The 25,553-nt window shown below is 45.7% G+C and overlaps 1 protein-coding gene across 10 annotated transcripts in view; it reads left to right on the top strand.

Moving 5' to 3' along the window:
* The window catches only part of PTK2 (protein tyrosine kinase 2), a 300,863-nt gene that overhangs the window by 164,167 nt on the left and 111,143 nt on the right, over positions 1-25,553 (top strand). For 7 of the 10 annotated variants that reach the window (XM_070748364.1, XM_070748360.1, XM_070748365.1 and 4 more), the window contains 2 exons: positions 20,410-20,466; positions 25,402-25,499. In XM_070748364.1, coding sequence (XP_070604465.1) covers positions 20,410-20,466; positions 25,402-25,499 — 155 coding nt within the window. Of the gene's footprint in view, positions 1-4,819; positions 4,838-20,409; positions 20,467-25,401; positions 25,500-25,553 lie in introns of all 10 variants that reach the window. The other 3 variants (XM_070748363.1, XM_070748359.1, XM_070748356.1) reach the window with 1 other exon arrangement.

Genomic DNA, 25,553 nt, shown 5'->3' with positions numbered 1-25,553 from the left:
TCCCCAAAATATTGTTAAAATAGTTTTGAGTGACCTTCCTTCCTTCCTTCCTTCCTTCCTTCCTTCCTTCCTTCCTTCCTTCCTTCCTTCCTTCCTTCCTTCCTCCCTCCCTCCCTCCCTCCCTCCCTCCCTCCCTCCCTCTCCCATTCTTTTTTTCTTTCCTGCTTTCATTCCATTCCATCCTCTCCTCCCTCCCATCTCCCCTCCCTCCCTTTTATAATCAAATCTGGGCAGTTCCCAATCTATTAAATATCCAAATATCCATTATTGAGCCTAACAGGACATATTGAGGCTGGCTTTCAGCAATGTCCGAATGTCCATCAGAAGCTCATACCAGCCCAATGTCTGGTTTTTTTCAACCTAGACCACCGTATCCTTGAATGGCTGGGTGGACTGGACATTAACATTTGAAGTACTATAAGCCCATGAATTTGCCATATTCTAAATCAGTGGTTTTCAACCTGGGGGTCGGGACCCCTTTGGGGGGTCGAACGACCGTTTCACAGGGGTTGCCTAAGACCCTGGGAAAAGACAAATTTCCCATGGTGTTAGGAACTAAAGCTTCTATTCTGGCACCTTGGAACATATTTTTATAATCTGACCAATCAGGCTTTTACAGTGGGGGTGTCCCTCTGACCTTCCTGCCAATCAGCTTAAAGCTCTGTTGGGAGAATTGGCACTAGACTTATGGTTGGGGGTCACCACAACACGAGGAACTGTATTAAGGGGTCGCAGCACTAGAAAGGTTGAGAACCACTGCTCTAAATAAATAAAATATTTTATGAAAACGTATGATACATTAATTGTTTTCATCCTGTTTAGTATAAGCATCCATGGGAAATTCCAGAGTTGGATAAAATGTGTAAGCTGTTATAGTTGATATATTAAAATGTCTTATAATCTGATTGCACTTTAGAAAAGAATGACAGGCGTTTACATTTTCAATAGCTCTTCTTGGCTCACCTGCTTTTCAGAAGGCCAAGCGGAAATCAAAGCTACACTCCTGAAAGGACAGTTAAATATAGAGAAATATTAATGACAGCTAACGGACTGCCCTGTTAATGTTGTGCTTGCTTCTGCTCACTGCTTGCAGGTGCCCTGACAACGTTTGTTCTTTCTTCCTTTTTATTTTCTGCTTCTTCGTAAAGGCGTCAGTCACTGTCAACATAAAGTAAAGCGAGCCAGACACTTTCTCCCTTTTGTCTTGTGTTCACATGACTCACCAGCTAAGGGTATTTTTTAACCTTGCACTTTCTTTAGGTTGCCTGATTCATTCGACAGCTACGCTTTAATTCGGTTCCCTTGAGGCTACAGTAAAATTGTAAAGTGCAAAGAACTTAAAACTTAAGGTTTTGAATCTGCAGGCCACTTTGCTCAGTTTGGGTTTTTTGCCCCCAATTGTTCAGCGAGTGCTAGGAAATATTTCTAATTGTGCAAAGTGGAACTTTGGTGGTGCTGAAAACCTGTGGAATAATTACTGTGGAGGAAACACTCCAAATTTTTTTACTTAGTAGCCTGCTTGGGCCAATGCATGAACCCCTGGCATGATAAACAACGGTGCACCTTAGAGCAGCAGCTATACAATATATCAAACACCTGATTGTTGTATACCGATCTAAAGGATGTGGAGGCATTAGGTTGGATAAGGGGGATCCATTGTTGGCAACCTTAGGATCTGTGGACATTAGCATGGCTGGCTGAGGAATTCTGGGAATTGAAGTCCACAAGTCTTAAAGTTGCTGTGATCGAATCCATTGGAAAACTCACCCCCATTGGTTTGTACCAATGAAATAAATTCAAGGAAGAGAGCCAAAGACAGCGCGGAGAGTCCTCAACTTTAAATCATAACTGAGCTCAACATTTATGTTGCTAAACGAGGCATGTGTTAAGTGAGCTTTGCCCAGTGGCGGGATCCTGACGTTTTAACAATCGGTTCGGTTATTGTGAGCTTTCTGCACACATGCGCAATTTAACTAAAACTTACCTCCTGGTTTACTGCTGGGGAAAACACAGCTGAGACGCGGCAATGTGCTCTTTTCCGTGAATCAGCTGAGAAATTATAAGTCAGTAAAGCACAGAAGGGGCACCTGATCACCCGAACCAGTCCAAACGGGTATAATCCCATCCCTGGTTTGCCCCATCTTTCTTGCCAAAGCCACGGTTGTTAAGTAAACCTGGTTTATTTATTGATTGATTGATTGGATTTGTATGCCGCCCCTCTCTGGAGACTCGGGGCGGCTAACAACAGTGATAAAAAACAGCATGTAACAATCCAATACTAAACAACTAAAAAAAACCTTATTATAAAACCAAACATACATACAAACATACCATGCGTAAATTGTAAGGCCTAGGGGGAAAGAATATTATTTATTGGATTTGTATGCCGCCCCTCTCCGGAGACTCAGGGCGGCTAACAACAATAATAAAACAGTATACAATAATAATCCAATACTAAAAACGATTTAAAAAACCCATTAATATAAAAACCAAACATACATACAGACATACCATCCATAAAATTGTAAAGGCCTAGGGGAAAGAGTATCTCAGTTCCCCCATGCCTGACGGCAGAGGTGGGTTTTAAGAAGCTTACGAAAGGCAAGGAGGGTGGGGGCAATTCTAATCTCTGGGGGGAGTTGGTTCCAGAGGGCCGGGGCCGCCACAGAGAAGGCTCTTCCCCTGGGTCCTGCCAAGCGGCATTGTTTAGTTGATGGGACCCGGAGAAGGCCCACTCTGTGGGACCTAATTGGTCGCTGGGATTTGTGCAGCAGAAGGCGGTCTCTGAGATAATCTGGTCCGGTGCCATGAAGGGCTTTACAGGTCATAACCAACACTTTGAATTGTGACCGGAAACTGATTAGCAACCAATGCAGACTGCGGAGTGATGGTGAAACATGGGCATACCTAGGTAAGCCCATGACTGCTCTCGCAGCTGCATTCTGCATGATCTGAAGTTTCCGAACACTTTTCAAAGGTAGCCCCATGTGGTTTCTCTATTGACTTCACTTGTCAGAAGGTCGCAGAAGGGGAAATCGCATGCCAATTATCATAAATACAAGCCAGTTTCCCAAAAGTTTAAATTTTAATCAGGTGACCATGGGGATGCTCCAATGATTGTAAGTGTGAAAAATGGCATGTTGCTTTTTCAATGCTGTGTAACTTCGAACGTTTACTAAATGAACTCTTGTAAATCGAGGACTAACTATATTTGATTGTGACCCACTTGGACATTTTTTTGAAAGGCCCTGGAGTTGTGGTTCTGCTGACGGGTCCTGATGACCCCAGTGTGATACAGAGCCCATCAGAAATGGGTGGACATTTCTTAACAAATTAATGGAATTAGAAAGGGACCTTGCAGGTCATCTGCTCCAACCCCCTACCTAAAGCAGGAGACCCAACATCTGCTCTACCCAGGATTGAACTCACAACCTCCTGATTGTGAGGCCAAAGCTCCACCTTTAGGCCACAGGAAAAACCTTTCATTGATTTCTCTCCTGGGGGTTTAACTTTGTAAGCTACCCGGAGTCACAGTGAATGAGTTGGGCGGCCTTATAAATGTTCTTAATCAACTAAAGGTAAAATAAACGATCATTTGTTAAACTGCAACCTTGGGTCAATTCAGAAAAGCCTCAGCAATAAAATGGGAAAAATCACGTGTACCCAAATAATAATAATAATAATAATAATAATAATAATAATAATAATAATAATAATTATTATTATTATTATTATTATTATTATTAATAATAATTAGATTTGTATGCCACCCCTCTCTGTAGACTCGGGGCGGCTCATAACAATAACAAGAACAATGTAAGAACAAATCTAATAATTTAAAAAACGCTAAAAACCCCATTATTAAAAGCAAACATACACACAAACATACCGTGTATAAACTGTATAGGCCTGGGGGAGATGTCTCAGTTTCCCCATGCCTGGCGGCAGAGATGGGTCTTAAGAACTTTACGAAAGGCAAGGAGGGTGGGGGCAGTTCTAATCTCCGGGGGGAGCTGGTTCCAGAGGGTCGGGGCCGCCACAGAGAAGGCTCTTCTCCTGCGTCCTGCCAAACAACATTGTTTAGTCAACGGGACCCGGAGAAGGCCAACTCTGTGGGACCTAACCGGTCGCTGGGATTCGTGCGGCAGAAGGCGGTCCCGGAGGTATTCTGGTCCGATGCCATGAAGGGCTTTATAGGTCATAACCAACACTTTGAATTGTGACTGAAAATTGCTTATGATTGTTGTGCTTTACCAGAAAGTGAATTAGGGAGGGATAATTTTTTTTGTGGGTCTAATGGGAAAAAAAATATTTTCATTGAAGCGCCTAGTTTCTTTATTTCTTTCAAAATTAAATCAGTCCCTTCTATCTTTAATGGCAACCCTTATTTCATTGACCTTTAAAAGAATATCTAAATCGTAGAATAGGATGCCTCGCTTAAGGTTTATCCAACGAATTCATACCATTGGAAGGGAGGGGAGAGGCTATAATGGAGAGAGAGAAAACAATGGCTTAGTTTTTCTCCCCAAATTGTACTAAAATGAGTGTGTTCTTGGCTGCCTGCATGTTTTGATGGGCTGTATTGAAATAAACTATTGGATCCCAATAAATGCCTTATTTACCACTGCTTTGTCTCAATTCCTTAGAACTGGGCATGTATATGACTGTAACAATATGTTTTTTAATCCTCTTTGGCTTACTTGTGATTTTAATACTGTATTTTCTGATTTCTCCCCCCTTTTCCCCCCTCTGTCCCTTCCTCTCCTCCTTTTTTCCTTTTGCTTTCTCTCTCTTTTTTGCATGCTACCCGGATGGACAGAGGAAATTAGTGGGGACGGTAATATGTGGTTATATATACATATATTTAAACAGTTTGTGATGAAAGTACCGCTTGCAACCTCAATAACTAAATTTGCCACTTTCGTTTGTAATGAAGGCAGACGCCTCAGCCTTATATTTATTCATATTAAAGACATGTTTACCTCTGGCACAGTCATACAATTTGACAACACGGTGTGTACGTCCTTTAAAAAGTAAAATAAAGAGGCACAAATGAAGAGAGGCGAAAGGAAGGCAGTTGAAAATATACAGCTGTATATCCTAGAGCAGTGTTTCCCAACCTTGGCCACTTGAAGATATCTGGACTTCAACTCCCAGAATTCCCTAGCCAGCGAATGCTGGCTGGGGATATCTGGGAGTTGAAGTCCAAATATCTTCAAGTTGCCAAGGTTGGGAAACACTGTCCTAGAGCCCTTTCCCCCCTTTTTAAATATCCGGTGTCAGTTACATTTTTCATCATCACTTCATAAGCCTATATGACTACAGAGAGTCCTCAATTTACGACCACAATTGAGCCCAAAGTCAGTTGTTAAATGAGCCTTGCCCTATTTTACAAATTTTCTCACCGCAGTTGTTAAGTGAATCACCGAAGCTGTTAAGTTAGCAACAGGGTTGTTAAGTGAATCTGGCTTTCCACCATTGACTTTGCTCGTTAGAAGGTTGCAAAAATGGATCATATGACCCCAGGGACGCTTGCAACGGTCAGAAATATGAGTCGGTTGCCAATCGTCTGAATTTTAACCTGGTCACCACAGGAATGTTGCGAGGGTCGTAAATGTGAAAGAAGGGCCATAACTCACATTTTTTCAGTGCCGTTGCAACGTGGAAGGGTCACTAACTTGTGGATTACCCATAGTGTTTTAACTCATGTAATAGATGAGTAAATAAATACTTTATTGTCATTGTATGTATATACACAGTATACCCAACACACACAACAATCCCCCCAAAACCTGCCCCACCCACCTCAAATTCCCCACCCTGAACCACCCAGACATCTACATAACAGATTAGATTAGATTACATTTATTGGATTTATATGCCGCCCCTCTCCGTAGACTTGGGGCGGCTCACAACAATGGCAAACAAAACATAGTAACAAATCTAATGTTTTGCAATCTAAATTACAGTTTTAAGTTAAAAAATCCAAAAGAACCCCAATATATAAAAAACAAGCACACAATCGAATCGTAAAATAATGCACTTGGGGAAAAGGAATCCTCAATCTGAGTATTGTATTGGCAGTTCAGTGTTGGCAAATACTTCAAAAGAAAAGGATTTAGGGGTAGTGATTTCTGACAGTCTCAAAATGGGTGAACAGTGCAGTCAGGCGGTAGGGAAAGCAAGTAGGATGCTTGGCTGCATAGCTAGAGGTATAACAAGCAGGAAGAGGGAGATTGTGATCCCACTATATAGAATGCTGGTGAGACCACATTTGGAATACTGTCTTCAGTTCTGGAGACCTCACCTACAAAAAGATATTGACAAAATTGAACGGGTCCAAAGACGGGCTACAAGAATGGTGGAAGGTCTTAAGCATAAAACGTATCAGGAAAGACTCCATGAACTCATTCTCCACTGCACTGCTCAGAGAGTCCAACGTGGGTAGTACTTCAGTCTTATTGGTAGGAACTGAGTTTAGAATTAGCATAATTAACATGTCCCGCCCACCACTGCCCCCTCTTAGCCAGTTTTAAAAACTCAGTCATAGAGTAGGGACATATGAGTTTTGTTCTCCTTGTAAATAAAGTTTGTACACTAATAAATTTTTTCCTTTTTTCTCCATTTCTACAGGAAGAAGAAGAGTTCCTGGAAAGAGAGCCTCTGCACTCTGGGGTATAGTTCTCCAACTTGTTAAACCCTGAGAGGCCTCTGCTCCCCGGAGTATTGCCTTGCCGACAGGGTCCGCTGGTATGGGGTCCCTGACGTCCGCGATCATAACCCCCTGGTCCAAATTGCCCTCCTGGACACCCAGCGCGAGCAGAAACCTCCAGGATCGGCTCCGGCCATCAGAGAGGAGCCGCAAAAACCCCCGATTTGCCACGAGCAGCTAAATCAGCTGGGAGTCGGCTCTAACAGCGGCGGCTAACAGCGAGGCGAAGGGAAAAGCCTCAGATTGCCGCGGGGATTCCAAACGGCCGCAGGGCGGCTTTGGAAGCAGCGCGGCGGCAAGGGAAGCCCCGGACAGCCGCGGGGGGGTCCATCAGCTGTGAGGCGGCTTTGGAACGCGGCGCCCAAGCGGCTAGCACCAGGCAGCCCTATGGCAAGATCGAGGAAACGGGGGAGAGCGAAATAGCTGGGAAGCGGCAGGCAAGGAGAGCCCGCTTTGTACAGACCGCAGGGAGAGTCTTCTTACCTCCTAAACCAGCACTGGGCAGATTATAGGACTGTAAGTCCTTTCCCGCCATTATTCGCCCCCTAGACTACGTCACGGCCGCCATATTGGATGAGATAGCAAAATCTATCCTCCCGGGCAGCCATTTTGGAAGGGCATGACAAGGAGCCGAGGGCATAGGTCACGCCCTCCTGAACCAATCAGGGCTCCAGACAGCTATGACGCCTTAAGTAGGCGACGCTAAGCTGAATCATTCACAGCGTGGTTTACATTGAGAAGCCATTTCCAACTGCAATTATTGTGAACAATTACTAACTCAGAAATGTCGCAGTTACCCCAGAGCAATACCGGTGAACCGGCTGCCCCCTCAGTTAGTAAGGGGAAGGAGAAATCTCACAGTAGCAAATCTAAGGGAAAATCATCACAATCAGCAACTGCCCTCAAGGAGGCTGAGAAAAAGATCAAGGCCCTAGAGGCCCAACTGGAAATGAGTAAGTCCAAGCAGGGTCCTAGCCCCTCCAGTATGTTTCCCACTCAGCACCTAAGCCCCTCGGTCACTGAAGCACCATTAGAGGGCATGCTACTCTCTGGGACAGGGGGATTATCACCAGATCACCCCATGAGCGCCCCCCCATCACAAGGGGGGCAGGAGACAGAGTGGACTAGACAGGCTATTCAACCAAGGCCTCAAGCCACTCAGGCTGCAACATTTACTCCTACTGCAGCGGGCCTTAGAGGACCCACAGACAATTGGCAAACAATGTCTCCATCCTTGCAAGACATGATTGCCTCTGCATATTCGCAAGGCATTGCAGTAGGCGCTCAACAAAGGCCTTCACCACTGCCTAGGCCTAGCAGACAGAGCCCTTGGACTGTGCCAGAGGTAGCCACATCTGTGCAGGACTCCTTCCAGGATGAGCAGGACATGGGGGAGATGCCCATGGATCAGGAGGATGAACTCTCAGGAGATGAGACCACCTTACCTGAGCAACCTCCACTGGCAGGCCTTTTCAAGCAATCTCTTTTCAGAGTCCTATTGAATAAGGCTAAGGCCACCTTGACTCCTGACAACTCAGCCAAGCCAGCAGCACAGGAGGTGGGCATCTTGCCAGCAGCTAGGCTCATCAACGAGCCCCAGAGGGAGTCTGAACACCTCCCTGCCATTCCTATATTCGCAGAAAACATCAAGAAGCCCTGGCAACAGCCAACTGCAGCCCTAGGACCGTCAGCCTGGGACAGAAAATTTTATACTTTCGATCCTGAGGTGGAGGAATTGCTCGAGTATCCTACAGTGGATACCCAAGCTTTTCGGGGAATCCCTGGACTCGGTTCTTGTACCATCAGACATGGCAGATGGGCTAAAGCCGGATGATAGGAAGGCGGAGAATATGACCAGAAGAATGCATTTATTGACAGCATGGTCTCTCAGAGCGGCATCGGCCGCATCGTTCTTTAACAGGGCCTCTATTCTTTGGTTAAAAGACATGCTAACCAGACTAGGCCCGGAGGACGCCAGGCTGCGCCAAGATGTGAATAAATTGATTGCCACTACAGAATTCTCCGCGGATGCCACCTTAGCAGCAGCAAGGTTCTCCTCCCGCGCCTTGGCATCAAACCTCTCAGCACGACGCCTGCTTTGGCTCCGCTCGTGGCAGGCAGACGCCAAGTCAAAATGGCGTCTTGCTGCGGCCCCGTATCAGGGCTCCAAGCTTTTCGGGGAATCCCTGGACTCGGTTCTTGTTGAGGACCGTGACAAGAAGAAGGTCTTACCACGTTCTGCGAGGCGCCAGGACAGGAGGGGAGCTCCTTATTACCGACGGCAGTCCTTTCGTTCAGACACCACCTCGGTTTCATCCCCGGCCTCCAGACCATATGGACAGGGGACTTATAATCCCACCTATCGTACCGAGCGGGGAGGTTATGGGAACAGGGGCCAACAGTTCCAGCAATCCCGTAGACCATTTCGAGGAGGTAACCGGGGAGGTTACCGCAAGCAGAGATGACTCCTTCCGGGACACTCCCATAGGTGGGCGCCTGCAGTGCTTCACCGACTTTTGGGAGTCCATCTCCACAGACGTTTGGGTTCTGGACTCCATAGCCCAGGGTCTGCAACTAAGATTTCTCCACCACCCTCCCAACAGATTTGTAGAAACCTCATTACGACAACCACAAAAGAGAGTCATCATCCTGCAGGAGGTCCAACACCTCCTAGACATAGGAGCAATAGAACCTGTACCAGTGCATCAGCAGAGGCTAGGGTTCTACTCCATCGTGTTTGTGGTCCCCAAGTCTTCCGGCGGCTGCCGTCTCATTTTGAACCTGAAGCAACTCAACCTTTACATAAGGTACCAACGCTTCAAGATGCATTCCCTGCACTCCATACTGGCATCTATCCGGCAAGGGGACTGGATGACCTCCATCGACCTCAAGGAGGCATACCTCCATATCCCAGTTCATCCACAACATCGGCAGTTTCTCCGCTTTTATCTTCTCAACCAACACTTTCAGTACAGGGCCATGCCCTTCGGCTTGTCCTCCGCCCCGAGGACATTCACCAAGATCTTGGACACTTTGACAGCGAGTCTCAGGGCTCGATCTATACGTCTTCTAGTATACCTAGACGACATTATCATTCTCTCCAGGAACCCTCAGCAAGCCAGGCACGACCTGGCCAGGACAATAGATGCGCTGGAGAGGGCAGGTTTCACTATCAACCGAGCCAAGAGTCATCTAGAGCCAACTATGCGCTTGCTTCATCTAGGCGCCATAATAGACTCCTCAGCGGGTCTCGTCTTCCTCTCATCAGAGAGGAGGCAGAAGATACGGGCGTTAGTTCGTTCCGTCTCGCATCACAGCAGGACCTCCCTGGCACAGCTGTCACAACTACTGGGGATGTTCATTTCCTGCATCAACATCGTTCCTTGGGCTCGGATTCACGCTCGCCCCCTCCAATGGTTCCTCCTTCCCTTCCAAAAAGCTCATCTCAGCAATTCAGAACGAAAAGTGCACCTGACCACGACAGTGCGACTTTCCCTCCCGTGGTGGACCTCACCAGCCATCTCCAGGGGCTCCCCCTTTTTACCTCATCAGGAGGTAACAATAACCACCGACGCAAGCCTTTCTGGCTGGGGGGCACACTCAAAGGGACAAGTGGCCCAGGGCAGGTGGTCCCCAGAGGACTTGGGGGACCCCAATATCAACAGACTGGAGCTACGAGCTGTATTCAACGCTCTACTGGCATTCACGGACATGGTAAGGAACCAACATGTCCTAATCTTGACGGACAATGTGGCAACCAGAGCACACGTGAACCATCAGGGTGGCACGCGCTCAGGCCGTCTGATGCAGGAGGCCCACGAGCTAATGTCATGGGCAGAGAGACACTTAGCATCAATACGTGCGGAGCATATTTCGGGAGTGGAAAACACCCAGGCGGATTGGCTGAGCCGCACGACTATCGACCCCGGGGAATGGACATTGAACCCGGAGGCCTTCCAACTGATAACCCAGAGGTACGGGGGTACCGGTAGCGGACCTCTTTGCCACACAGCACAACAGGCAGTTACCACGGTTTTTCTCCCGCTTTCCGACACCAGAGGCCGAGCAAGTCAATGCACTGCTATCACCATGGCCCAAGGGGCTTCTCTACGCCTTCCCTCCAGTCAGTCTCTTGCAGAGGGTGGTGGCCAAGGTTCTGGCCGAGGAGGCGGACATCCTCCTCGTGGCCCCATACTGGCCCAGACGCCCTTGGTTTGCCGACCTCATGGGACTGTCAACCTTACCACCATGGAGAATCCCGCTCCAGCACCTAGTCCTGACACAGGGATCCATCGTGCATCCAGACCCACAGTGGTGGAAGCTTGCCGTGTGGAGATTGAAGGGGACCGCCTGAGGGAGAAACAGCTTCCGGAGAGTGTCATTAACACCATTCAGGCAGCACGGCGACCATCAACGACACGTATTTATCAGGCTACTTGGAGGGCTTACAGCACCTTTTGCAGGTCCCAACACATAACGCCCTCGTCGTCCTCAGTACGGCATCTTCTGGAATTTCTCCAGAAGGGACTAGACCAAGGGTTGGCGCCCAACACACTCCGCCGACAGGTGGCAGCTATAGCGACAATCCTGCGTCCAGACCCATTTTCCCCAATCTCTCATCACCCTTGGGTGAAGGACTTCCTCCGAGGAGCGGCAAACCTGTCTCCTCCTGTCATACACCACTTTCCATCCTGGGACTTACCGCTGGTCCTCAGGGCACTGACAGCTCCACCCTTTGAACCTCTGAGGGAAGTTTCACTTCGTTTTCTCTCGGCCAAGGTGGCCTTTCTAGTCGCCATCACTTCGGCCCGCAGGGTGTCGGAGCTTGCAGCACTATCGGTCCGGCCGGACCTCTGTGTCTTTCATCCAGATAAGGTTACTCTAAGACTGGACCCCTGTTTTCTTCCCAAAGTTAACACCAGGTTTCACAGGGCCCAGGACATTATCCTCCCAGATTTCTGCACCCATGGCTCTCACCCATCAGAGCTGCGGTGGCATAAGGTGGACGTTAGAAGAGCAGTTAAGATTTATATACGCCGCACTAGCACCTTTCGGAAGTCGGAGGCTCTCTTCGTATCCTTTCTCCCATCTTCGCTGGGGGGAAAGGTTTCGTCTAAAACCATCAGCAGATGGATCAGGACTTGTATTATCGAAGCTTACCGAACCACAACGACACCGCTACCAGGTAGAATTACAGCCCACTCTACCAGAAGCGCGGCGACCTCAGCCGCTTGGACTACTCAGGCGCCATTAGAGGACATTTGCAGGGCAGCGACCTGGGCTGCCCCTACAACGTTTATCAGACATTACCGTATAGACTCTTTTGCTTCTACGGAAGCAGCCTTCGGCAGAAGAGTGCTACAGGGAGTTTGCATTCCTGCGCCCCTGGGCCAGCCGATCCCTCCCTAAAGTGTGGCTTGGGTATATCCCACGTTGGACTCTCTGAGCAGTGCAGTGGAGAAGAACCGTTGAACTTACCTGAACGGTCTTCTCGCTGCACTGCGAAGAGAGTCCAAACCCGCCCGGCCTTGTTTTGGCCCAGGTGCACAGTTTAATTGAAGTTACAGTTGTTAAATAAAGTTTTTGTTCCTTTACTATTCCTTCGTTTTTATCACTGGCTAAGAGGGGGCAGTGGTGGGCGGGACATGTTAATTATGCTAATTCTAAACTCAGTTCCTACCAATAAGACTGAAGTACTACCCACGTTGGACTCTCTTCGCAGTGCAGCGAGAAGACCGTTCAGGTAAGTTCAACGGTTCATCTGTATAGTCTAGAGGACAGAAGGAAAAGGGGGGACATGATCAAAACATTTAAATATATTAAAGGGTTAAATAAGGTCCAGGAGGGAAGTGTTTTTAATAGGAAAGTGAACACAAGAACAAGGGGACACAATCTGAAGTTAGTTGGGGGAAAGATCAAAAGCAACATGAGAAAATATTATTTTACTGAAAGAGTAGTAGATCCTTGGAACAAACTTCCAGCAGATGTGGTAGATAAATCCACAGTAACTGAATTTAAACATGCCTGGGATAAACATATATCCATCCTAAGATAAAATACAGAAAATAGTATAAGGGCAGACTAGATGGACCATGAGGTCTTTTTCTGCCGTCAGACTTCTATGTTTCTATACACAAAAACTACATGGGCAAGGGGGAGATGTTTCAATTCCCCCATGCCTGATGGCAGAGGTGGGTTTTAAGGAGTTTCTGAAAGGCAAGGAGGGTGGGGGCAATCCTAATCTCTGGGGGGAGCTGGTTCCAGAGGGTCGGAGCCACCACAGAGAAGGCTCTTCCCCTGGGTCCAGATCGAGTAATACTGTCCAACAGCTCACTGATGGTGCCCCTTTAGTTCATTGTTAACTGCGAGTATAGCTCTGGGATAAAAACTGTTCAGAAAACGCGTGGTCCGAGTTTTAATTGTTCTATATCTTCTGCCAGAAGGCAACAGTTCAAAAAGATTGTAAGCAGGATGAGAATGTTGTGCACCTTCCTAGAGCAGCGAGATGCGAAGATGCCATCCAGGGCAGATAGCTGGAGCCCAGTGATATCCTGGACAGTTTTAATAATTCTCTGTAGAGCTTTTTTTATCCACTACAGAGCTACTCCCCATACTATGCGAGAATGCCATATGTCAGGATGCTCTCAATGGTGCTGCGACAAGTAGGACATCAATAGATGCTGAGAAAGATTTATCTTCCACAGCATTCATTCAAAAAAAAAAAAAAAGCTATATCGGGGGTCTCCAACCTTGGCAACTTTAAGACTTATTTATTTATTTATTTATTTATTTATTTATTTATTTATTTATTTATTTATTTATTTATTTATTTACTCACTCACTCACGCACTCATTCATTCATTCATTCATTCATTCATTCATTCATTCATTCATTCATTCATTCATTCAATTTTTATGCCGCCCTTCTCCTTAGACTCAGGGCTGCTTACAACATGTTAGCAATAGCACTTTTTTAAACAGAGTCAGCCTATTGCCCACACAATCCGGGTCCTCATTTGACCCACCTCGGAAGGATGGAAGGCTGAGTCAACCTTGAGCCGGTGATGAGATTTGAACCGCTGACCTTCAGATCTACAGTCAGCTTCAGTGGCCTGCAGTACAGCACTCTACCTGCTGCACCACCCCGGCTCTTATGGACTTCAACTCCCAGCAAAGCTGGAATTAAAGTCCACAAGTCTTAAAGTTGCCAAGGTTGGAGACCCTTGAGGTATACTACAATATTCAGAGCAAGGGTGTTCCAATATTGTCAATTGCAACATTGGTAGCCTTCACCAGAATTCCACAGCTAGCCTTGCTGTGAAATTCTGGGAATTGAAGTCCACAGGCCTTAACATTGCCAAGTTTGGACATCCATAATCCAGAGGATTTTTAAAAAAAATGCCCAACTGTCAGTAGAGTTTGGTTCTAGAACATGCCTCTTTCCCCACCCCACATTAACAAATAAAATATCCCACTTGTTTTTCTGAATCGAATCGACTCTGGTGGATTCGTATGGGTGGCTTCCGAGATTGTCCCGAGCATTTTGGTTCTCCATTGCCTTTGCTGGTCTGCCTTAAATTGGGGCAAACTGATTAGAGATGGACCTTGGCCTATGACCAGTTCTTGCAGAGTTGAATGAACGGTACTGATACCAATCTCCAAAGTTTCTCAGCCGTTGCAAAACTCCAACAGTCCTGTTATCAAAATTTGGCTTGGCTTGGCCGTCTATCACATTCAGTCTTTTGGGAAACAAATAGCGTGAAGTTATACAAATACCCTGTACATGCAGAATAATAGAAATGAGAGACAATGTAGGGTTTCACTATCACACAGACAGAAGAAGTTACAAATGAATGCAGCTTCTGAATAAAACAATTAACCTTTTCTTGGACATGACCTCAATTCTGAAGCACAGCCTTTGCTCCCCCCCCCCTTCCATACTCCTTGAGTTAATTCCAATAATTTAGCAAGGCTTTTGAAGAGAGTACTTTACACCATAGTTTTCCCCAATTCAAGTACAGTGATCCCCCGGTTATTGCGTCCCCGACCATTGCGAACAGGGTAATTTGCGATTTTTCAACCCGGAAGTCAAAATACCATCTACGCATGCGTGCCCTTTTTTTTCTATGGGCACGCATGCGTAGATGGCAACCGGGAGATCAGCTGCTGGGCGGCTTCCCTGGGTCTTCCCCCTCTTGCTGGCATCAGCGAGGAGTTTCCCCACCGCCCACGCAAACTCCTCGCTGCCGCTCGCCCGCCCTTCGCCTGCCCATGCCGTTCGCTCCCCCTCTTGCTGGCGGGAGGGCGAGAAGCCCTCCCCAGCACCCGCTCGCCCGCCCTTCGCCGCTCGCCCGCCCTTCGCCCTGGCGGAGAAATTCCAGCCCCCACCTGGTCCCGCCCGATCCTCCTCCCTGAGGCAGCTCGCCCTCCCATGGCCGCTTCCTCCACCCTCCATCGCAAGCCCTCGCCACCGCAGCCAACGCGCGCTGCGATCTTCAAGCCCGGCTCCTTTCGGCCCAGCATCCCGGGCCAAGCAGCTGCCTTCCGTGACTGAGCCTGGCTGGCCCGGAAGATCGTAGCGCGCGTTGGCTGCAGCGGCGAGCGAAGCCAAGCCGGCAGCAATGTCGCCGCCGCTGCAGCCAACGCGCGCTACGATCTTCCGGGCCAGCCAGGCTCAGTCACGGAAGGCAGCCGCTTGGCCCGGGATGCTGGGCCGAGAGGAGCCGGGCTTGATCCGCTGAGCCTGGCTGGCCCGGAAGATCGTAGCGCGCGTTGGCTGCAGCGGCGGCGACATTGCTGCCGGCTTGGCTTCGCTCGCTCGCCGCTGAGGAGCCGAAGATTGGGGGGCGGCGCGGCGAGCGAGCGAGCGAAGCCAAGCCGGCAGCAATGTCGCCACCGCTGCAGCCAACGCGCGCTACGATCTTCCGGGCCAGCCAGGCTCAGCGGATCAAGCCCGGCTCCTCTCGGCCCAGCATCCCGGGCCAAGCGGCTGCCTTCCGTGACTGAGCCTGGCTGGCCCGGAAGATCGTAGCGCGCGTTGGCTGCAGCGGCGGCGACATTGCTGCCGGCTTGGCTTCGCTCGCTCGCTCGCCGCTGAGGAGCCGAAGATTGGGGGCGGCGCGGCTCTTTTAAAACATCGCCGCCAACATGGGGGGCTTGCTAGCACCCCCCCAAACCCGGGTTGGGGGTTCAGGGGGGTGCTAGCGAGCCCCCCATGTCGGCGGCGATGTTTTAAAAGAGCCGCGCCGCCCCCCAATCTTCGGCTCCTCGCTAGCGCTGCGGAAGTTTAAAACACCATCTGCACATGCGCAGATGGTGTTTTTACTTCCGCAGCGCTATTTCGCGAAAACCCGCTCGTTGCGGGGGGTCCTGGAACGGAACCCTCGCAACGAGCGGGGGATCACTGTATAGCAGTTCCTTGTTCTTTTTATTTGGAATTCTGCTCTTTAAAAAAAAAGCTATCTAGGTGGGGATGGCTTGACAAAACCTTACAAGTGGCCCAAATCCCATTCCTGAGAAGGGATTATTTAAACTCAAGTGCTACCAGGGCTTAAATGACAGGGATGACGGTATATGATTCTTGATAAACTTATCTTTTCTTTTATGTACACTGAGACCAGGTGCACCAAGACAAATTATTTGTTTGTTCAATCACACTTGGCCAATAAGATTCTGTTCTTCTATTCTGTAGATACTTTGGTTTTGAGCTAGCAATTCAGAACAGAAATGAAACTACAGCGTTTGGGGTGTTTATGAATGTTTATTTTATTTTATTTATTTCAAAATGGGTGAGCAGTGTGGTCAGGCGGTAGGAAAGGCAAGTAGGATGCTTGGCTGCATAGCTAGAGGTATAACAAGCAGGAAGAGGGAGATTGTGATCCCCTTATACAGAGCGCTGGTGAGACCACATTTGGAGTACAGTACTGTGTTCAGTTCTGGAGACCTCACCTACAAAAGATATTGACAAAATTGAACGGGTCCAAAGACTGGCTACAAGAATGGTGGAAGGTCTTAAGCATAAAACGTATCAGGAAAGACTTCATGAACTCAATCTGTAGAGTCTGGAGGACAGAAGGAAAAGGGGGGACATGATCGAAACATTTAAATATGTTAAAGGGTTAAATAGGGTTCAGGAGGGAAGTGTTTTTAATAGGAAAGTGAACACAAGAACAAGGGGACACAATCTGAAGTTAGTTGGGGGAAAGATCAAAGGCAACATGAGAAAATATTATTTTACTGAAAGAGTAGTAGATCCTTGGAACAAACTTCCAGCAGACGTGGTTGGTAAATCCACAGTAACCGAATTTAAACATGCCTGGGATAAACATAGATCCATTGTAAGATAAAATACAGGAAATAGTATTAGGGCAGACTAGATGGACCATGAGGTCTTTTTCTGCCGTCAGTCTTCTATGTTTCTATTTATTTATTTATTGATTGATTGATTGATTGATTGGATTTGTATGCCGCCCCTCTCCGCTGACTCGGGGCGGCTAACAACAGTGATAAAAAACAGCATGTAACAATCCAATACTAAACAACTAAAAAAAACCTTATTATAAAACCAAACATACATACAAACATACCATGCGTAAATTGTAAGGCCTAGGGGGAAAGAATATTATTTATTGGATTTGTATGCCGCCCCTCTCCGGAGACTCAGGGCGGCTAACAACAACAATAAAACAGTATACAATAATAATCCAATACTAAAAACGATTTAAAAAACCCATTAATATAAAAACCAAACATACATACAAATATACCATCCATAAAATTGTAAAGGCCTAGGGGAAAGAGTATCTCAGTTCCCCCATGCCTGACGGCAGAGGTGGGTTTTAAGAAGCTTACGAAAGGCAAGGAGGGTGGGGGCAATTCTAATCTCTGGAGGGAGTTGGTTCCAAAGGGCTGGGGCCGCCACAGAGAAGGCTCTTCCCCTGGGTCCCGCCAAATGACATTGTTTGGTTGACGGGACCCAGAGAAGGCCAACTCTGTGGGACCTAACTGGTCGCTGGGATTCGTGCAGCAGAAGGCGGTCCCTGAGGTAATCTGGTCCGGTGCCATGAAGGGCTTTATAGGTCATAACCAAAACTTTGAATTGTGACCGGAAACTGATCGGCAACCAATGCATGTACATTTAAGATTTCAAGCAGGAATGACAGTCATACACATAAAGCTGATCTCTTTGCATAATAAAAGCTAAATAGTGATGAAAATATTGGGGATGGAGTGAGGATAGAATTGGAGAATAATATTGAAATAATTAGAATTTGCTAAGAACAGACATGTAATATATACTGTAGATTAACAGAATAATAGAGTTGGAAGGGACTTTGTAGGTCATCTAGTCCAACCCCCCAAGCAGGAGACCTTACACCATTTCTGACAAAAGGCGGTTCAGTCTCTTCTTGAAAGCCTCCACTGATGAAGCTACCACAACTTCCGAAGGCAACTTCTGTTCCATTGGTTGATTGTTGTCACTGCCAGGAAATTTTGCCTTATTTATCTTCCGTCGGGCTCTCTGGTAGAAACCTCGCAAAAATTCACAGGTACAAATTTCAGACACAAACACGTTTGAAAATTCAAAACAATGTTCGTTACAATGAAAATTCACTTAAACCAAGCCCTCTTTTGGTATAGCAAAGAGCACTCGTCTCCAAACAAACTGGTAATTGTACAAGTCCCTTATCAGTTCTGAGATACTTAGCTTGCAGCTGTGAGGCAATTCACAGTCCTTCTTCTTTCACAAAGTGAAACACACTTTGCTCTGGTTTAGTTTCAAAGCGGGGAAAAATCAGCACACAAAAGGTCAAAGTCAGTAAAGCAGTCACGAAACACAACAATCAGATAATCCTCCACAATGGCCAAACCCACAGGCTGCTATTTATAGCAGCCTCACTAATGACCACAGCCCCACCCAACCACAGGTGGCCTCATTTTCTTTGATAATAATCTCTCAGTTGTTGCTGCCTATGCATCGCTCTCCGCATGCGTGGCTCTATCATTAACTCTTGTTCTGAATCCAAGGAGGAGCTAGATAATTGATCTCCTTCTGAGCTGTCTGCCACACTCTCCTCCTCCCTGTCACTCATGTCTTCTTGGTCAGAGGAGCCTTCATCATCAGATTCCACTGGGGGGGGGGGCAAAACAGGCCTGCAGCATGTGGATGTCTCCTCCACATCCACAGTCCTTGGGGCAGGAGCTGGGCCAGAGCTAACCACAACAATTTCTAGGTTGAATCTCTCTCCTTAATCAGTTTCCATCCATTATTCCTTGTCTGACCCTTAAAGATGACCATTTAAACGACTTGATTGGTTACATTTATATGGCTGCTCATGAGTCTCGGTACTTAACAAAGGAACAAAGCAACGTTACACTATTTTAAATAGCAAAAACATCAGTCAAGAAACATAACCAACAGCAGCAATTAATAATCATTCATAACGGTTAATAGAATCAAGAAATGGGCTCGCCTGCACCATTGAGACCCTATACAGTGGTACCTCTACTTAAGAACGCCTCTACTTAAGAACTTTTCCTAATTAAGAACCAGGTAATATATAGAACCCGAGCCCGGAAAAAATTTCCCAGGAAATTTGAGAGCGGCACGAAGGCCCGGCCAGTTTCCTGCCATTCCCCCTTTAATCCCAGCCATTTTGGGCTTTTCTGGGCTGCCAGAGGAGCCTTTTGGTGGCACTTAAGGAGGCTTTGGCAGTCCAGAGCGAATGAAGCATTTTCCTTTCTCTGGGCGCTTGGAGAGGGAATAAACCTCTGCCAGTGCCCAGAGAAAAGAAACGCTCCTTTCGCTCTGGGCAGCAACTGTCCTCCTCCTCTTCTTCCTCCTCCTCCCACCCAAATTCCAAGCTTTTATTTCTTTCCTAATGGGTTTGCACACATTATTTGCTTTTACATTGATTCCTATGGGAAAAATTGTTTATACTTACAAACTTTTCCACTTAAGAACCTGGTCACGGAGCAATTAAGTTCTTAAGTATTTGAAAACAAAGTATTTGAAAACAAAATTTAAGCTTCAAGGCCTTAAGAAAGACTAGTGGTGTCTCATCTCTCTTATATGAGAGCATATGCAACAAGACAAATCCCTTGTGTGTCCAATCATACTTTGCCAATAAAATTCTATTCTATTCTATTCTTATATAGAGGCCATAGAGAAGAAAGCAAAGTATCACAGACATTGCCATTTTGGGCAAAAATATTCACAGTGCAGTTATGTGTGGAGTTCTGTCTTGTTTGTCTACGCTATGCCTCTCTTCCCTTCCACTGCTTTATTGTGAATGTATTGTGAATCCATTGCTTTATTGTGAAATGGGGAATTTGGGTTGAGGATTCAGACAGGATTACTCATGTTTTGACTGCTGGGCCTAAATAGGGGGACTGTCTCCTGATAATAAAAGTTCAGCTTCTCTCTCTAGTCCCTGAAAAAACAAACTTGGTTATGTAATGTAGGTGGTAATTAGGTCATCTTCATGTCCCTGGGCTAACCTTGTCTGGAAAGAAGATTTTAACCATGGTAGCAGATGGAGATTTATATGGGTGAAAAGGTTGTTGGTTTTTAAATTTGGACAGAAAAGCAGTCTGCGTGTATGTGTGTGTATTTGCACACACACACAAGAGTCTTTTTGCTTTGCGTTTTGCAATGTGGTCATTTCCTTCAGATTTTCCAATTCTTTTCATTTCAGAAACTGATGACTATGCAGAGATCATAGACGAAGAAGATACGTACACCATGCCTTCAAGTAAGTCATGCTTTTCACTCTGGACGCCTGATAGAGTTAAGAATCATAGTTGTAGATCTATTTAATCAAGAACATTTGGGATGGATCATTTTGGGCCTAAAAAACTGAAAATAAAAGGTTTAAGCGGCGTTGAAGAATTGACATACCTCCACTGGGAGGTATGTTTTTTAATTGTTTTTGAATTAATTTTTTAATTGTTTTTGAAATAATAGCCGTAGACACACAGACCCATGTAAATCAACTGAGAGAGAGAGCAATTTTGATTGATGGCCAGATGGCAAACTGCTTGTAAGTTCAGGCACTGTGCTGGGTCTTGCTCAGAAGAATACAGTGGTACCTCATGATACGAACTTAATTGGTTCCAGGAGGAGGTTCGTAAGGTGAAAAGTTCGTAAGACAAAACAATGTTTCCCATAGGAATCAATGTAAAAGCAAATAATGCCTGCAAATCCTTCAGGAAAATCCCAAACTTTAGAAGGGAGGCGAACAGAGGGCAGGGAGGAGCAGCTAAAGGGGGCGGGTGGAAGAAGCAAGGCTAGGCTAAAGGGTGAGTGGGAAGGAAGAAAGGCAAGGGGGGCGCCCCTCCCTTTTCTTTCTTCAAAAGACACCCTTTCAGTGCCTGTGGCTATTCTCTGCAAAGTCTTTCCTCCTCCAAGCTGCCCCTCCCTTTTCTTTCTTCAAAAGACACCCTTTCAGTGCCTCTGCAAGCACACTGTTCTCCTACTTTTGTTAATGCAAAGTCTTTCCCCCTCCAAGCCGCCCCTCCCTTTTCTTTCTTCAAAAGACACCCTTTCAGTGCCTCTGCAAGCACGCTGTTCTCCTACTTTTGTTAATGCAAAGTCTTTCCTCCTCCAAGCCGCCCCTCCCTTTTCTTTCTTCAAAAGACACCCTTTCAGTGCCTCTGCAAGCATGCTGTTCTCCTACTTTTGTTAATGCAAAGTCTTTCCCCCTCCAAGCCGCCCCTCCCTTTTCTTTTTTCAAAAGACATCCTTTCAGTGCCTCTGCAAGCACGCTGTTCTCTACAAACTCTTTCCCCCTCCAAGCCGCCCCTCCCTTTTCTTTCTTCAAAAGACACCCTTTCAGTGCCTCTGCAAGCACGCTGTTCTCTGCAAAGTCTTTCCCCCTCCAAGCCGCCCCTCCCTTTTCTTTCTTCAAAAGACACCCTTTCAGTGCCTCTGCAAGCACGCTGTTCTCCTACTTTTGTTAATGCAAAGTCTTTCCCCCTCCAAGCCGCCCCTCCCTTTTCTTTCTTCAAAAGACACCCTTTCAGTGCCTCTGCAAGCACGCTGTTCTCCTACTTTTGTTAATGCAAAGTCTTTCCCCCTCCAAGCCGCCCCTCCCTTTTCTTTCTTCAAAAGACACCCTTTCAGTGCCTCTGCAAGCATGCTGTTCTCCTACTTTTGTTAATGCAAAGTCTTTCCCCCTCCAAGCCGCCCCTCCCTTTTCTTTTTTCAAAAGACATCCTTTCAGTGCCTCTGCAAGCACGCTGTTCTCTACAAACTCTTTCCCCCTCCAAGCCGCCCCTCCCTTTTCTTTCTTCAAAAGACACCCTTTCAGTGCCTCTGCAAGCACGCTGTTCTCTGCAAAGTCTTTCCCCCTCCAAGCCGCCCCTCCCTTTTCTTTCTTCAAAAAAGGGGGGAAAAAGAAACCCCTTCATCCCAGCAGCAGCGGCTTGGGTTCGTAAGGTGAAAATAGTTCGGAAGAAGAGGCAAAAAAATCTTAAACACCGGGTTCGTATCTTGACAAGTTTGTTAGAAGAGGCGTTCGTAAGATGAGGTGCCACTGTAAATCCCTTTTTGCTTTTGGATTATCTGTGCTTTCCTCCAGGTTCTTATACTTCTATGCATTATGGAAACGAAGGAGGCAAGAAACTCCCACTTTCATTCTCAAAATTTTCCCAAGTCTAAATGTTCAGAGTGTGGTTTGGGTTGATGATTGACACAGTGAGAACCAGTTTGGTATATGATTCAGGCACCAGCCTAGAAAGTGGGAGACCATGAGTTCAAGTCCCACTTTAGCCTTGAAAGCCATCTGTCCAATTGTTCCCTCTTATCAGAACCCATGTTATGTATATAAATAGCATTATATCTAAGTTGGTACCTCTATCTAAGAATGCCTCTACTTACGAACTTTTCTAGATCAGAACCGGGTATTCAAGGTTTTTTTTGCCTCTTCTCAAGAACCATTTTCCCTCCGAAACTGTAACCCGAAAAGGCAGGGAGAAGCCTCCGTGGGGCCTCTCTAGGAATCTCCTGGGAAGAAACAGGGCTGGAAAAGGCAGGGAGAAGCCTCTGTGGGGCTTCTCTAGGAATCTCCTGGGAGGAAACAGGGCTGGAAAAGGCATGGAGAAGCCTCTGTGGGGCCTCACTAGGAATCTCCTGGGAAGAAACAGGGCTGGAAAAGGCAGGGAGAAGCCTCTGTGGGGCCTCTCTAGGAATCTCCTGGGAGGAAACAGGGCTGGAAAAGGCGGGGAAAAGACTCCATGGGGCCTCTCTAGGAATCCCCTGGGAAGAAACAGGGACTCCACCCTCCCTGTGGTTTCACCATTCACACACATTATTTGCTTTTACATTGATTCCTTTGGGAAAAATTGCTTCTTCCTATAAACATTTCTACTTAAGAACCTGGTCACATAACAAATTAAGTTCATAAGTAGAGGTACCACTGTATTACAAATACGTACTTGAATAAAATAAATAAATAAATAAATAAAATTTGGTGGGGGAAATAGGAGGAGGAAGACGCGTTGGATATGTTTGCCACCTTGGGTTGTTGATAAAAATAATAAAATTGGGATACACATAAACAAACAAATACATGGCAATGAGAACAATATCCAACTTCCAAAATGCAGGCATAATGGAGAATCTCAGCTTGCTTTAAAGGATGGAAGCACACATGAAGAGGAGAGATTTTGCTTTGCACACCAGCATTCTTTCTGCCACCTTAGAAGAAAGTTTTAAAACATAAATATGAAAATTAAAACTATCCTGGAAGCAAGCACAGCTCCTACTGGTTATGTAGGCAAATCCATTGGGTTTTCTTGGCACAATATGGATGTGTTTTGTTATTGCCCTTTTCTTGGGTATGTTTGTGTAGCCTGATCTTAACTGAAGCCTCAGTATCCTGTTGAAGTCTTCTTCCAAGTGCTAATTAGACTGGCCTATGTTTAGCACTTGAGATTAACCAGCGATAATAAAATTTTTAAAAATGAGTATTCTTTTAAGGCAGAGGGAATGAATGACTTTTAAAAAATTGTTAGCCATTGTTAATGAAAACATAGCTCGTAATAGTCAATATGTAGTGGATAAATGTAACCGCCTCATACTAAAATACAAGAATGGTGGAAGGTCTTAAGCATAAAACGTACCAGGAAAGACTTCATGAACTCAATCTGTATAGTCTGGAGGACAGAAGGAAAAGGGGGGACATGATCGAAACATTTAAATATATTAAAGGGTTAAATAAGGTCCAGGAGGGAAGTGTTTTTAATAGGAAAGTGAACATGAGAACAAGGGGACACAATCTGAGGTTAGTTGGGGGCAATGTGAGAAAATATTATTTCACTGAAAGAGTAGTAGATCCTTGGAACAAACTTCCAGCAGACGTGGTTGGTAAATCCACAGTAACTGAATTTAAACATGCCTGGGATAAACATAGATCCATCCTAAGATAAAATACAGGAAATATTATAAGGGCAGACTAGATGGACCATGAGGTCTTTTTCTGCCGTCAGTCTTCTCTGTTTCTCTGTTTCTATTTTATAACGTACAAAGTAAATTTGGATGGCACCTGTGCCTCTACAGTGTTATGAAAATGATGTCATAAACGTAGATAATATATTTTGGGGTATTTGCAGAAATTTCAAATACAATGTCTGTGTGTGGGATTTTGAATACTGGAATTTCCCCCCCCAAAATGTAATTTGCATTTTAAGAAGCATTTTCTAAGCCGGTGTTTGATTTTTCTCTTAATTGCACTGCAGAAAGCTATGGAATAGATGAAGGTAACAGGAGATCCTTTAATTATCTATCTGTTTACAATTTTGGAGATTCCTTTCTTTTTTTTTAGGAACTGTTGACTTTCTGTTAATAAAGTGCTGGCTCAATTGTGTATTTTTAAGCCAACACATTTAATAGTTATGGGATTATAAAGAAAAAATAACTGCTTTGTTTAAATAAAAATGGATATATAGACTACAGAAGATTTTACGCCTGTTCTTACCTTCTTCTTTTTAACTCATAATAAATCATTTCCACTTCTTTCTTTGGAAACAAGAAAGCATGTTTCCCACTATTTTATTTGAAATGCGGAAATAAAAATAGACAATTCAGTTGGCAATGAATAATGCCTAATGATTTTAGGAATAATTAGTTTACTAAAGAAAAATAATAATAAATATGTATGAAGTGTCAGAAGAATACATTGCATAGGGATTTAGGTTAGGTCTTTTTCAGGCTTATTAAAACTATTCTTGGCCGATTTCCTGATTAACAGTTCAATATTTTGTATTTTTACTTTGCAGTAAATTTCACTCTTCAGTGGGGTTTATTTCCAGGAATGTATGCGTAGGATTAAAACCACAAGCCTTTAAAACACCAAGTAATGGAGACCTCTTAAATATGCCATTAGCAGGAGCTAATCAAAATAACCTTTTGCATTTCTTTGCACTGGTCATAATTCAGTTAAAATGCTTTAATTACACTGCTTGCATTAATGTAACTAAACACACTGGAACTAATTCAGAACTAGACATCGCAAATCCTTTCCAGGAGTTCCGTTTTGAATGGGTGTTTAAGAGGATTCCACTATAGAAATGGTACTTATATGGATTGCTTGTGGGCAAATATTGGTATATTTTTTGTCTGGTGGGGTATTTCATGGGGAAGCTATTTCATCATTGGATTTAAATTGAAATGGATTGTATTTTAATAGCCAGGGATTATGAGATTCAAAGGGAGCGGATTGAACTGGGACGCTGCATCGGCGAAGGGCAGTTTGGCGATGTCCACCAAGGAGTTTATGTCACTCCAGTAGGTATTTGTAACGTTTTCATGCTTTTTTCATAAGTAGAATTTGCTTCCTTC

Source organism: Erythrolamprus reginae, chromosome 3 (assembly GCF_031021105.1).
Source record: "Erythrolamprus reginae isolate rEryReg1 chromosome 3, rEryReg1.hap1, whole genome shotgun sequence".
Classification (NCBI taxonomy): Eukaryota; Metazoa; Chordata; class Lepidosauria; order Squamata; family Dipsadidae; genus Erythrolamprus; species Erythrolamprus reginae.
The sequence above is the reverse complement of the archived record's forward strand: the minus strand, read 5'-3'. Positions and strand labels throughout refer to the sequence as shown.